Source organism: Mirounga angustirostris, unplaced genomic scaffold (assembly GCF_029215605.1).
Source record: "Mirounga angustirostris isolate CCGP_5_RB_7025 unplaced genomic scaffold, mMirAng1.0.hap1 SCAF_12, whole genome shotgun sequence".
NCBI classification, from domain to species: Eukaryota; Metazoa; Chordata; class Mammalia; order Carnivora; family Phocidae; genus Mirounga; species Mirounga angustirostris.
Window position 1 is genome coordinate 15,169,453 of NW_026991720.1, and position 12,544 is coordinate 15,181,996.

A 12,544-nucleotide genomic window follows, 5' to 3' on the forward strand; every position below is an offset into this window, starting at 1 on the left:
ACTAGTTCTAAGATTAGTAAGTAAATCTCCTTCCCTTATATCCCTTTTCTCCAAACTGCTGCTTCTATGCTGCATCTCAGTGGGCTGTTTGTTGTGCTCTTTCTTTAAAGGTGGGGACTCAGTTTCCTATCCCCTCCAACTTTCCCAGGGTGGAGCCTGCTGATTTTTACAGTTCTAGGTGTTAAACCCCATTGATTGTAAGAACTTGTAAAGCTAAGCCCCTCTGGTTTTCAGAGCCAAATGATACGGGGCTTTGTCCTCCTAGTGTGGGTACCCTGCACCTGGGGTGCCTGGTTGGAATCTACTCCTCTCCCTTCTCCAAGCCTGTGTGTCCCTCCCTCCCATGGACAGTGTCATGCGTCAGTTTGTTTCCTAACTGCACCTTTGCCCTTCCTACCATTTTTTTGTTTATTTTTGTTTTGTTTTGTTTTGTTTTAATGTGCTTCTTCTCTACCTTTAGCTGTGGAGAGTCTGTTCTGCCAGTTTTTGGGTCATTTTCTGGATTCTTTACATGGATATGGGTGTTATCTAGGAGTATCCAAGGGACAAGGTGAGCTTAGGATCCTCCTACCCTGCCATCTTCCCTGGAAGTCCCTGGCTTATCTCTAGTTTTAGTGATTACAGATAATACTGATGTAAATATCCCTGTGCATGTCTTTTGGTACATGTGTTTTCAGAAAGTTGTCAGTAACTAATTTAAAATTGAGTTGTTGTACATTTGATTTCACTGGGCACCCAGCTCAAAGATTGTGAGATGGTTAGTAGAAGATGGGCACTAGGATTTATAAAGTCCAGTATTATGCTTCTGCAAAATTATTCATGTTCATTTTAACCAACTCCAGGATAATGACCAGGAAAGGCTGGAAATTAGGGATTGAAATGGAAAAACTATCTTCTGTGTCTTGTTTGGGATTTTCTTCTTTAAGTTAAGGGGGAGAGAAAATAGGATTTCAGGAAGACAAAGTCATGTTAACACGAGCCATATCCTTCATCATGGGATAAGGAACTATGGGGCCAAGGGGAAAGGCTTACCCAGAGTCCCCGCTTGGGACCTGGCACCCTGGAATTCTTGTCCAAATGGACTCAAGTCCATTTCCAGGCCCTACCAAGTGCCAACCACACAGTGGCATGGGTACCACTAGACCCTGACATGGGGCAACTCTTTTTGGGGAGTGTGGGTGGAACATGGACACTGTGGCGGGAGTGTCCACATGGCCCTCGTGCTGTGGGATGAGAACAGAAAGGAGAAGGAGAAGGTGCATGCCACAGTGCAGGGCCAACTCACCTGTGCTGCCATGTCCTGGTGTAGGACTCTGAATTTGAACCTGACCTTTCAAGTTCCTATGAGGCTTGATTGATTCATTGATTGATTGATTTATCAAGATAGGAGGCTAGAACATATCTTATTTAGGGGTCTGTGGGCTTGACTTATAACTCTTAAATACTTAAATATATGACATGTGGACTTCCATTTTTACCTTTGCCTAAAGCTCTGCAAATATTAGATTGTAGACCCACTAAAGAAAGAAAGGTAAAAAGACCTTAATGCCTAATTTGCAATACTCCACCCATAAAATCATTCTAGGAAATACTTTGGGCATGGGACATTAAGTTTCAGAGTAACTTCAAAGAAATAGTCTATTCAAACCCAGGGAGGGGCGTCTGGTTTGCTCAGTTGGTTAAATATCTGAGTCTAGATTTTGGCTCAGGTCAGGATCTCAGGGTCATGAGAGTGAGCCCCATGTTGGGCGCTGTTCTGGGAGTGGAGCCTTATTCCTCCCTTTGCTCCAGCCCTCTTCCCCTACTCTAAAACAAATCAACAAACAAACTCACGGATAAAACCAGGCCAAATTATATGCTGACTACACCTAGATTTTTTGTCCTTGAATTTTTTTCTTAGCTGTTTTTATAAAGTGATGTTTTTATTTTAAAAGAGTATATTAGTGTTGAAAAAGGGATTGGGTTACTCCGTTTGGACTGCTATAACAAAATACCACAGACTGGGTGGCTTATAAACAATAAATTGATTGTTCAGTTCTGGAGGCTGTGAAGTCCAAGTTCAAAGCCTCCAGTATGTTCATCATTGTGAGGCTCCCCTTCCTGGTTCTTAGCTGGCACTTTCTCACTGTGTCCTCACATGGTGGAAGGGGCAAGAGAGTTGTGTGGGGAATCCTTTATAGGGTCACTAACCCATTTATGAGGGCTCCACCCTCATGACCTAAGTACCTCCCAAAGGCCCCACCTTCGACTACTATCCTCTTTGGGGCTTAGGATTTCAATATAAGAATTAGGGGGGATACAAACACTCAGACTATAGCAGTCATTAATTTCTCCTAGTTAATTTTGCCTGCAGAAATCTAGCTGTTCAGGTCACAAGGCTGTGTCCAAGGTACAACTGACTATTTTATGATATTGTGTATATATATATTTTAACAATAAAAGGTACTCTTGTACATGCACTGGTTTACTGTAAAGACAGATTAATTTGGCACATTCTGGAGCACCATGGAGAAAAGCACATGTTCTGGAATCAGATTGCCTGGGTTTGAATCCTGGCTCTGCTACTAACTAGCCTTACAAGCTGTGTGATCTTGGGTACATTTCTTAACCTTCCTGTGCTATAGTTTACTTCTCTGTAGAATGAGGTGATAATTGTGCTCATATGAAAAGATTGTCGTGAAGCCTAAATGAGATGATGTAGAGAGAGTTTAGAACAGTGTCTGGTACATACTTAATGACAGCCTTTATTCTAATTCTAATTAGAATTAGTAATTCTAGGGCGCCTGGGTGGCTCAGTTGGTTAAGCGACTGCCTTCGGCTCAGGTCATGATCCTGGAGTCCCTGGATCGAGTCCCGCATCGGGCTCCCTGCTCGGCAGGGAGTCTGCTTCTCCCTCTGACCCTCCCCCCTCTCATGTGCTCTCTCTCTCTCATTCTCTCTGTCTCAAATAAATAAATAAATAAAATCTTAAAAAAAAAAAAAGAATTAGTAATTCTAATTCTAAGGGTCAATTTAGTGCTTCACTTCCTTGCTTGCTGACAGCTGCAGGCCTCCAGGATCCAAGAAGAAGCCACAGAGGACACTGAAGGTGACAACTCCAGCCCTTCCATGAGTGCTGGCCAGAGGGCTTCTGCAGGTGCCCATGGGGCTCAGGATGACCACGAAGAAGAGGTATGTGGGACTCGGTAGTTGACAAAGACTCCCCAGTCTGTACAGATTCTAGATGTGGGATCTCATCAAGGATGATTGTCAAATATTTACCAGCCAGTAGGGCATGGCCACCAGCCCATCAGAAAGGACTTGGGTGGTGGATCTGGGAGGGTCAGGAGGACCGTGCTGGTGGCAGCCCTGTAGCTGAGGAGTCGTGGGATGTTGGGGAGGTCACAAGGGAGGGGGAGTGCCTATAGGGTCAGAACAACAGCTACTCGGGGTGCCTGGGGGGCTCGGTCAGTTAAGTGTCCAACTCTTGATTTCAGCTCAGGTCATGATCTCAGGGTCAAGAGATCTCTCCCTCTGCCCTGTCTCTAGCTCACTGTCTCTCTCTAAAATAAATAAATCTTAAAAAAAAAAAAAATAGAAAAGAACAACAACTCCTCACCAACCAATCTAGGAGTGTTTTAACATTTTAACCCAGGTGCTGCTGTCTCTGTGAGATCTATTGGCATAGGAGGTCCTCGATGTTAGTGAGGCCTCCTTGACCCCAAACCGTGCCCTTGGCAGTCAGCTACATTTATTAGGAGCTGTCCAATCAGTGCCCCTCAAACCAAGAGCCGAGCCCAAATCTAGCCCTGTTGTTGAAGTCAAAGACAGGTTATTTACTCCCAGCCCCCCTCCCGGACGCGAGCTCGCCCGGCAGCCTTCCCCTCTTTGTTCTCCTGTCCCCACCCTGGCTCTATTGGGACTTCGCTGACCTATCTTTGTAACATTATCTGCCTCTCCTGTGAATTCAGGAATTGTTCTCTTTCCTCCTCCCTCCCTGCCCATTTCTGTCCACGGGCAGTCACTCTCCCTCAGGAATGTGCCACATTTTCCCAGATGAAGCAGGTGGCTGTTTTTATCCCATCACTAAAACACCTGATAAGCCTCAACTGGCTGGGGGTTTTAACTGGAGTTCTGTTCTAATCCTAGAGTGGGGACAGGGTTCTTGTGAAGCCTGAGGGAGGCTAGAAGAAGCTCCCTTTGTGGTGTTAATGACTAAAAAAAAAAAAAAAAAAATACCATTTAAACTAATGGATGGCCAATTAGAATTAATGAAAAATCTGGATCAAATGTTTCCGACAAGATTCCAGGTACAGAGAGTAGCCCATATTAGTGGCTAATAATATTACTGAGTTTGTCAGACCTGCTGGGATGTTTTAGAATCCAGCCCACACATCATCTGACTCATCCCGTCCCAGCCTGTCCAGGACAATCTCTCTCCTCTGTTCTCCTGCCCTCAGGATTTGCCCAGTCAGGGTTCCCCAGCTGCTTCTGCAGTGAACGGGCTGCCTTTGTTTGGGTGACTTGAGGCGCCATTCGTAGGTCCCTTCCCCCGAGTGGAATCATGTGTGGTCTCCTGTGGCAAAGCAAACACAGGCTTGATTACATTGTCCCCTCAAAGTCCTCTCTGACCTCTCTCCACACCGGGTGTTGGCCAAACTCAGGGTTAAGGGCACAGCTCTCCAGACTGCCAAGTCCGCCCAAGACTTCTGACACTAGCCACAGGTTTGGGGATCCCCAGGACCACCCTCTCTTCAGATCATTCAGTTACAAATTCAGGGTCCCTCACATTCCCTCAGGGCCAATAATCCGTAGAACGACTTAGAGAACTCAGTAAAGTACAATCCTTACAATTGGGGTTTTATTGTAGCACAAGTATAGAAATCAGAAGCGGCCAGAGGAAAAGGCACATAGGCAGAATCCAACTCTGGGAGGGTTCCAAATTCCAGAATTCTTTTTTTCTTTTTTTTTTGAAGAGAGAATGAGAGAGAGAGAGAGAGTGCACAAGCAGGGGGGAGCGGCAGAGGGAGAGGGAGAAGCAGCCTCCCCACCGAGCAGGGAACCTGATGCAGGGCTCGATCCCAGGACCATGACCTGAGCCAAAGGCAGACACTCAACCAACTGAGCCACCCAGGTGTCCCAAATTCCAGAATTCTGTGTCCTTAGGGAGGCATTCATCTCCCAGCATGTGGCACTATGCACACAGCCTTGTCAGCCCAGGAAGCTCACCTGCGCTCCAGTGTCCAAAGTTTGATTGGCGTTTCATTCCATAGACTGGCAGCCCAGTGGTTGTACTCGGTCTCCAGCCCCATCTGCTCCCTGGAGATTGGACTGTAATCACTTGGCTCCTGGTCTCAAACTTCCAACCACAGAAAGGATCAGATGTGGTCCCAGGGGCTGCCATGAATAACAAAGACAGTTCTTTCATGCGGGAGATGTGAGGAGTTTAGGGCTTGCCTCCCAGGAGCCAGGACAAAGCCAGCCCTCTCCTTGGTGGGGTTAATGCTTCACTACACATCCCTCCTTCACCTTGACTCTGTCTCTCCACTCTCTCCCTCTCTGCCCATCCCTGTCCTTCACTTCCTCCCAGCTCTTTTCCTTGCTGAATCAGGGACATTGGTTCCTGTCTGCTCTCCATGGCTCCTGACATGGGTGACCACAGCCCCCATTCCTTCCCGGGTTTCTCTGCAACCTTGACCATAGCCCTGTGACTCCTCCTGGCCTTTTGACCTTTTCTTTGCATCATCAGTTTTGTTCTTTCTCACCTCCAAATGAAGATGTGTTCCAAGCCTAGGAGCTCTTCTTTCTGTGCTCTTTCCCTTGTCTATCTTCCCAGTCCACTTCCCTCCCACCGTTGCTCCTCCCACAGGTGAGGTCCTAGGTGTCCCATTTCCAGCCCAGACTTTTCTTCTGAGCCTATCCTGCCTCTACTACTGGGTGCTGAGAGATGCTACTTGTGTGGCCGGCTGTCACCTGAAATGCAACACATCTGAGTATATCAACTGATCTCCTTCTCCAATTTTCCATTTCTATCAATGCCATTCTTTTAGCTGCTCAGACTCAGGTGCCTCAGAGCCCTGTACGATCCTGGCCCCTCCCGGGTGAATGGCCCTTCTGTGTCCCCACCGTACTGCTGATTCTTGATTATTGTACTTTCTGCGCACGTTGTCCCCACCAGACTGTGAGCCACGCGAGGGCTGGGATGGTGCCAGTCAGATGGTTGTCCCCACAGCATCAGAGTGCATGAGGCCAACAACGGGCTATCACTGTCTTTGTGCTGTTTCATCCTCCCCACCCCTAAGGCAATCAACAAACAGGCTCTTTTGCTTACCGGCTTTGCCCTTGCTGGTCCATTTTGTCACCAGATTAATCTTCCCCCCAATACTTCTTTATGTCGCCCCTGCCCCCCACCCCGCCGGCCACTTTCTACTCAGAAGCTTTTTATGGTTCCTCATTGACTCCAGGTTATTTTCTCAAATCTGTCCTTTCCTGAAACTTCAGCACCTGGTCTCTCCTTTCTACTCCTCACCAAACAAGCTCCCACTTCCAGCCAAACTGTTTTCCTCGAGAACTCGCCTTCCCAATGTTCCCAGCCTTTTCCTTAGCAGGAGTCATTTCCTTCAGAACGAATGGTCTTGCTTATCTTTTACTTCCGGATGCTTCCCCCTCCTTCAGCGCCCATCTGCCTCCTGTGACGCCTTACCAACTGTTCTCTCTTCTCTGAACTTTTTTCAACTATTTCTGGGAAATGTTACTGCACACATATTATATCTCCTACTTTGTGCTGCTAGTTCTCTTCCTACGAGTATGTTAATATTTGTTTTCCCCTAGTTCAACTGGAAGCGACTTACGGTGGAGCTCATGTTTTATTCATCTGTGTCTCATTCGTGATACCTTCCATGGAGGAAATTCTTAATGAAATTAGAATAAAGAACTCTCTCTTTCAGTTCAATTTTGGAGACATCTTTGTGCATCAAGCCATCCACACGATTGAGTATTGCCTGGGCTGCATTTCAAACACAGCCTCTTACCTCCGGCTCTGGGCCCTCAGCCTGGCTCATGCACGTGAGTGAGTGGCCCTCAGGGTCACAGTCAGAGCTCCCCTGGGAAACAGAATCAAAGTACTTGTTGGGAGAAGTGCCTTCTTGGGTTATTTCTGGTTCTTCTTTCTTAGGAAGATGTGACTTTTTTCCCGTAGGCCTGACTTTATATTCTCAGAGCGATTACCCTCTGTACCAGTCCCCCATTACTGCTGTAACGAATTACCACAAACTTAGCAGCTTAAGACAATACACATTTACTATCTTACAGTTCAGGAGTCCTAGAACCAACGTGTCAGCAGGGCTGGGCGTCTTCTAGAGGCTCTAGGGGAGAATCCATTTCCTTGACACCATTTCTTGTTTCTAGAGGCCGCCTGCATTTCTTGGCTCTTGGGCTCGTCACTCGGACACCAGCTGCAGGCTTCATGTCTCCAGTTTCTTGGGCTCTGACTGTCCTACCTTCCTCTTCTAAGGAGGCAGTGGCCACAAGGACCTGCACCGAGGCTCCTGAAGTTGCCACACTCTCTGGGCCCTTCTGTGTGTTTGCCCTGCAGCCCACTTGCTTGAAATATTCCTCTCTCTCTCTTTTTAAAGTAGGCTACATGCCCAGTGTGGAGCCCAGTGTGGGACTTGAACTCATGACCCTGAGATCAAGACCTGAGTTAAGATCAAGAGTCAGATGCTTAACCTACTGAGCCACCCAGGCGCCCCTATTCCTCTCTTCTTTAACTTTCTCCTCACTGGTAGCTAATTCCTCCTTCAGAACTCACTCAGATGGCACCTCCCCTGGGAATCTTCCTCCCTGGTCCCCGGTCTAGAAGGTGCCCTTTCCCTGAGTTCTGGGAGTGCCCCATCCTAGCAGTGATTACAATTCTGTTGTGATTAGCCTTTCTCCCTACTAGACTGTGAGCTCCTGAAAGCAAGGTCCCTGTCTTCTGTCCCTGTGTTCCCAACTGAGCACAATGCGTGGAACTGAGAAACCAGGCCGAAGTGTGTGCTTGATGGATAGAAACCAAAGCAATGAAAGTGAGCCTGCTTATTGATTTGTAGCAGAAATACAAGCGCTCACTATTAGTCTTCACTGCTCAGGCCGTGTTCATTTCCTTGCATCAGCTTCCACACATACACACAAACACACTTCTGCATGCACACAGGTGCTTGGATGCATACATCCAGCCTGTAAGTATCTGCACACAGACACCCATGAGCACCCACGCATGTTTACTTGTGCATTGACATGCACTCATGTGAAGTGGTTATCCAGGGACCCGAAGTGGATCTCTGAGCTTGTGTGGTCAGTGGTGTTGATGTCTGCCTTTAGCTCTGATCTCAGGTGTGGTTTGAAGGGCTCAGGTCACAGCTAGATAGAGCAGGAAGGTCTCCTCTGGCCAGCCCATGCTCACTGAGGATGTAATTTGACTCCAAAAAATCCATGTGGTTCACAGCTGCCTGGCATGGTCCACCCATTGGGTATTTCTGGCAACTTCTTGAGACATACAGTTCCCATGGATAACTTCTGCTTCATGCTAACAAACTTGCTTGAAGAGGTAGTTTGGTAGAATGACGACAAATACTGATTCTGTTCTAGTTTCTGTTCTACCACTTTGAGCTCAGTAACTCAGGCAGCAGCTTAACCTGTGTGTGCCTTGACTTTCCTGTGTTGTTCTCATAGTTAGCCTGCTGTATTAGTCAGGCTGGGCTAGAATGTGCTGCAGTAACAACCACCCCCAGATCTCAGCAGCTTAAAACAGTGGAAATTTACTACTCTAGCATATTGTGTTCATTGGTGCCATGTTAAGACCTAAGTTGAGGGAGCCTGTATTTGGACACATGATTCAAAAATCAAGATGGGGGCACCTGGGTGGCTCAGTCAGTTAAGTGTCTGCCTTCAGCTCAGGTCATGGTCCCAGCGTCCTGGGATCAAGCCCCGCATCGGGCTCCCTGCTCAGCAGGGAGCCTGCTTCTCCCTCTCCCACTCCCCCTGCTTGTGCTCTCTCTCTCTGTCAAATAAATAAATAAAATGTTTTTTAAAAAATCACCAAGATGGGGATACAAGGAGGAGGTGAAAGTGAAACATTAGAAATTAAGCACCTGCCTTCCCACAGGTGTGGGGAGAGGCTCCCATGAGCTACTGTAAATGAGAAGTCTTCACTGAAAAGCCCTGTGGAAATAGATGGTATGACTGTTAGCCCCTTGCCCGTTGGCACCCAGAGCAGAGGAAAGCAGCTCTCGGGGAAACTGTGATTTTGCCGTATCTAAGGGCCATGGGGAAGAGAAGCCACATGAGTTTCACAGCATGGTGCAGTTCTAATTGCTTTCAGTTTTTATTTCAATAATTTAGTAAATATAGAGGCAAAGAGTCCGTGCTGACTCAGAGCGCAGAGGAGTGGGTAGGGGTATAAGTAGATGGAGGTGAAGCTGTTCCCACCATGAAGGACCCTGTGTTACTCCAGCCGAAAGCCAGAGCTCGGGGGCAGGGGGCACAGTACAGACACAGGTGCTCTTTCTTGTGCTCCCACATGTGTCTCTTCTCATCATGTCCCGGTGGCCACATGCAAGTGACAAGGCTTGATCTCTCTGGGCCATGCCACTGTGACCTTTCGGTTGGGTAACCTCAAGTCTCAACCCAACAATGTAAAGATAGCTCTCTGATGTCTCTTCTTACAAGGGCACTAATCCCATCATGAGGGCCCCACCCTCATGACCTCATCAAACCCTAATCGCCTTCCAAAGACCCCTTCTCCGAATACCATCACTTTGGTGGGTAGGGCTTCAACATATGACTTTGATGGGTGGGGAAGGCACAAACATTCAGTCCATATCAAATCATATTATATGTATTCTTTTGTGTTTTGCTTCTGTGGCGTACCATGATGTTACTGGCATTTACTCATGTTGCTGCTGGTAGCTATAGTTTGCTCACTTTCATTGGTGAATAACAGGCTACCAGATGTTTGTCATCGTGACAGAAACCCCTCCATCATGAGCAAAGCTGCCGTTGACAATCTCCTACAGGTGCCCTAGGGCACACGTGCCTGTTCTCCACCTGAGAGCTGAGATTTGGGATCCTAGGGTGTACAGACCCAGGAATAGAGTATGGAAAGATGAACCCTGTGGTTGAGAATGTTTCTCCTGTTCTCACAGAACTGTCGGAGGTGCTCTGGACCATGGTGATGAACATTGGCCTTCGTCTGCAAGGCTGGGGAGGACTCATTGGGGTCTTCATCATTTTTACCATATTTGCTGTGCTGACGGTAGCCATCCTTCTGATCATGGAGGGTCTCTCTGCGTTCCTGCACGCCCTGCGACTGCACTGGTGAGCAAGGCTGCCCCACAGAGGCTCCGTGTGCCCTAGAGCGCGGGTGAGCCGCGGGACCCGCCAGCTGGCTTCAGACCCTGACCTGGTTCAGTCACCTGTTGGTGTAATATTACATGATGATGTATGTGTGTATGTGTGCGTGCCTGTGTGCGTGCTTGTGTACATCCACGTGTGTGCGCATGCGTGTGTATGTGTGTGTGCACGTGTGAGTGCACATGTGTGTGTGCACGTGTATGTGCATGTGCATGGGTGTGTGTGTGTGTGTGTATGTATACATATATAATGGCCACTCTATACTAAATGTTAGTTCCCATTTACTCATTCTCTTTTAAATGTTAGCTTGTTATATTACAACTGGCTTCAAGATAAGGGACACCTCCAACTACTGGTAAGATGACACATCAGAGAGGCTCACGGAGGCACGCTGAGCAAATCTGGGACATTTGGCCCTTGTTGCTGAGTGCAGGAATTAAACCAATGGTAGAGCCTCCTGCCCTGTACAAAGTGGAAACAGAAGGAGGGTACCTGGAAGGAGGAAGGCACTCACAGGAGCCCTTGACATTCACAGATGTGTCCGCAGACTATCAGCCATCACTAGGTTTATAACTATGAAAACATTTGTTGAAGCTTCTGTTTTTCCTCCGAGTCATCTCTTAGTCCAGAATCTTGAGAGTGTGTTTGCACCCTCATACCCCACAGACTGTCTTCAGCTTTCACTGATGCTTTCTACCTCCCTCTGTGCCCGCCGTTCATAAAGAAAAGTATCGACACTCCATGTATTGAGCAGACAGAATCACAGCATCCCCCCTTCAGGTTGTAACATCGCCTCTCCCCCCTGTCATTGAGGAAATGAATTCTGCTACATCCTCAAGCATAAAGGATCATACATGTATCCATGATGGAAGTCATCAGAACGTTAAGTTAAGGTTCTGGGTATTCTGCAATAGCGTAAGCCCCGTGGTTAATTAAGATCAGGATGGAGAAGACAAACCACGTTTCACCCCGGGGAGACGTTTTCTTGTCCCTGGCTTGTGAGACAAGGCTGCCCGGCGAGGGCTTCTTGGCTTATGGGAGCCGTGGGGAGGGTGGCTCTGCCATGCTCTCAGCGGGGGTAGCAGACGCCTGGAGGAAGTAGGGTGGGAGAGGCAGGGAAAGGTGTAAGCGGGAGGCAAGAGAAGGGTTTTAAGGATCAGAGGATCCCTGTGGAGGCCACCAGCCTGAGTGCCTTCCTACCCCCCAGCTTGATTTTATAAATGTTCTGCTTCTTCCCTTTGGCTGCCAGCCTCTAGTTTATGTGTTTAATCTCACTTCTTCTTGCCCCCCAACCCTCCCCAGGGTAGAGTTCCAGAACAAGTTCTACGTCGGGGCTGGTTACAAGTTTTCTCCTTTCTCCTTTAAATGCATCCTGGATGGGCCAGCCGAGGACTAGCTACAGGCCCCGCAGCCTGCCATCACCTCTGGCTTCAGGGTTTGTGCCAGCAAGAGAAGTTTGGCTCGTCTTCAGCGTCAGCCTGCGCGAGTTGGTCAATGGGATGATTGTTCTTGGCTTGCTGGAGGCAGGAAGCCTTGTATATTTTACTTATAAGCCTTGGGATTTGATATGACTTCACCATGTTATAGACCTCATGGTTGGGTCTAAAATACTAAAATGGGGAGGGCTACACTGATGTTTTCTTGCAATTTTGTAAGTATGATATTTAAGAAAATAAACTGCTGGGCCGTTCCCTTGTTCTTGAAGATATCTTTGTACAAAATTATTCCATAAAATTTAGTATTGATAATTACAGGCCAAAGCTAAGCAATAGAGGTACACAAACTAATTCCAGAGGATTATGATTAGTTTATTCTTTCATTTCCTGGTTCCTCAGACACCTTTTCTCTTTGCTAAGCTTTACGAGATTAGGAACTTTCTCATGAATCTTCACTGCAGGTGGGAAAGAAAGGGTAATGTTCTCTCTATGAACAGGAGGGCGGAACAGTGTGGCTCTGCATTGTTAAATCCTGTGGAATGAAGTGTGACAACATGACCAGCAGCAGCAGCAGCTGGATACACAAGATGCTGCAGGAACTGGAGAAAGAGCTTTGAAGGCTTGAGAAAGTTCTGGAAAACAGCTTACCAGAAAGGAGACCACCAGACAGCCTTACTCTCTGGGTCTGTTGGCCCTGAAGTCATTTCTAAGGCTCCTGGATTGGTGAACTGCTAAGA

The 12,544-nt window shown here is 47.5% G+C and overlaps 1 protein-coding gene across 1 annotated transcript in view; it reads left to right on the plus strand.

Annotated features, from left to right (window-relative positions):
• ATP6V0A4 (ATPase H+ transporting V0 subunit a4) overlaps positions 1-12,070 on the plus strand; it is a 56,428-nt gene extending 44,358 nt beyond the window's left edge. The window contains exons 19-22 of the mRNA XM_064574912.1: positions 3,043-3,171; positions 6,927-7,044; positions 10,164-10,335; positions 11,674-12,070. Coding sequence (XP_064430982.1) covers positions 3,043-3,171; positions 6,927-7,044; positions 10,164-10,335; positions 11,674-11,767 — 513 coding nt within the window. The 3' untranslated portion in view covers positions 11,768-12,070. The remainder of the gene's footprint in view (positions 1-3,042; positions 3,172-6,926; positions 7,045-10,163; positions 10,336-11,673) is intronic.
• Positions 12,071-12,544: the final 474 nt, after the last annotated feature.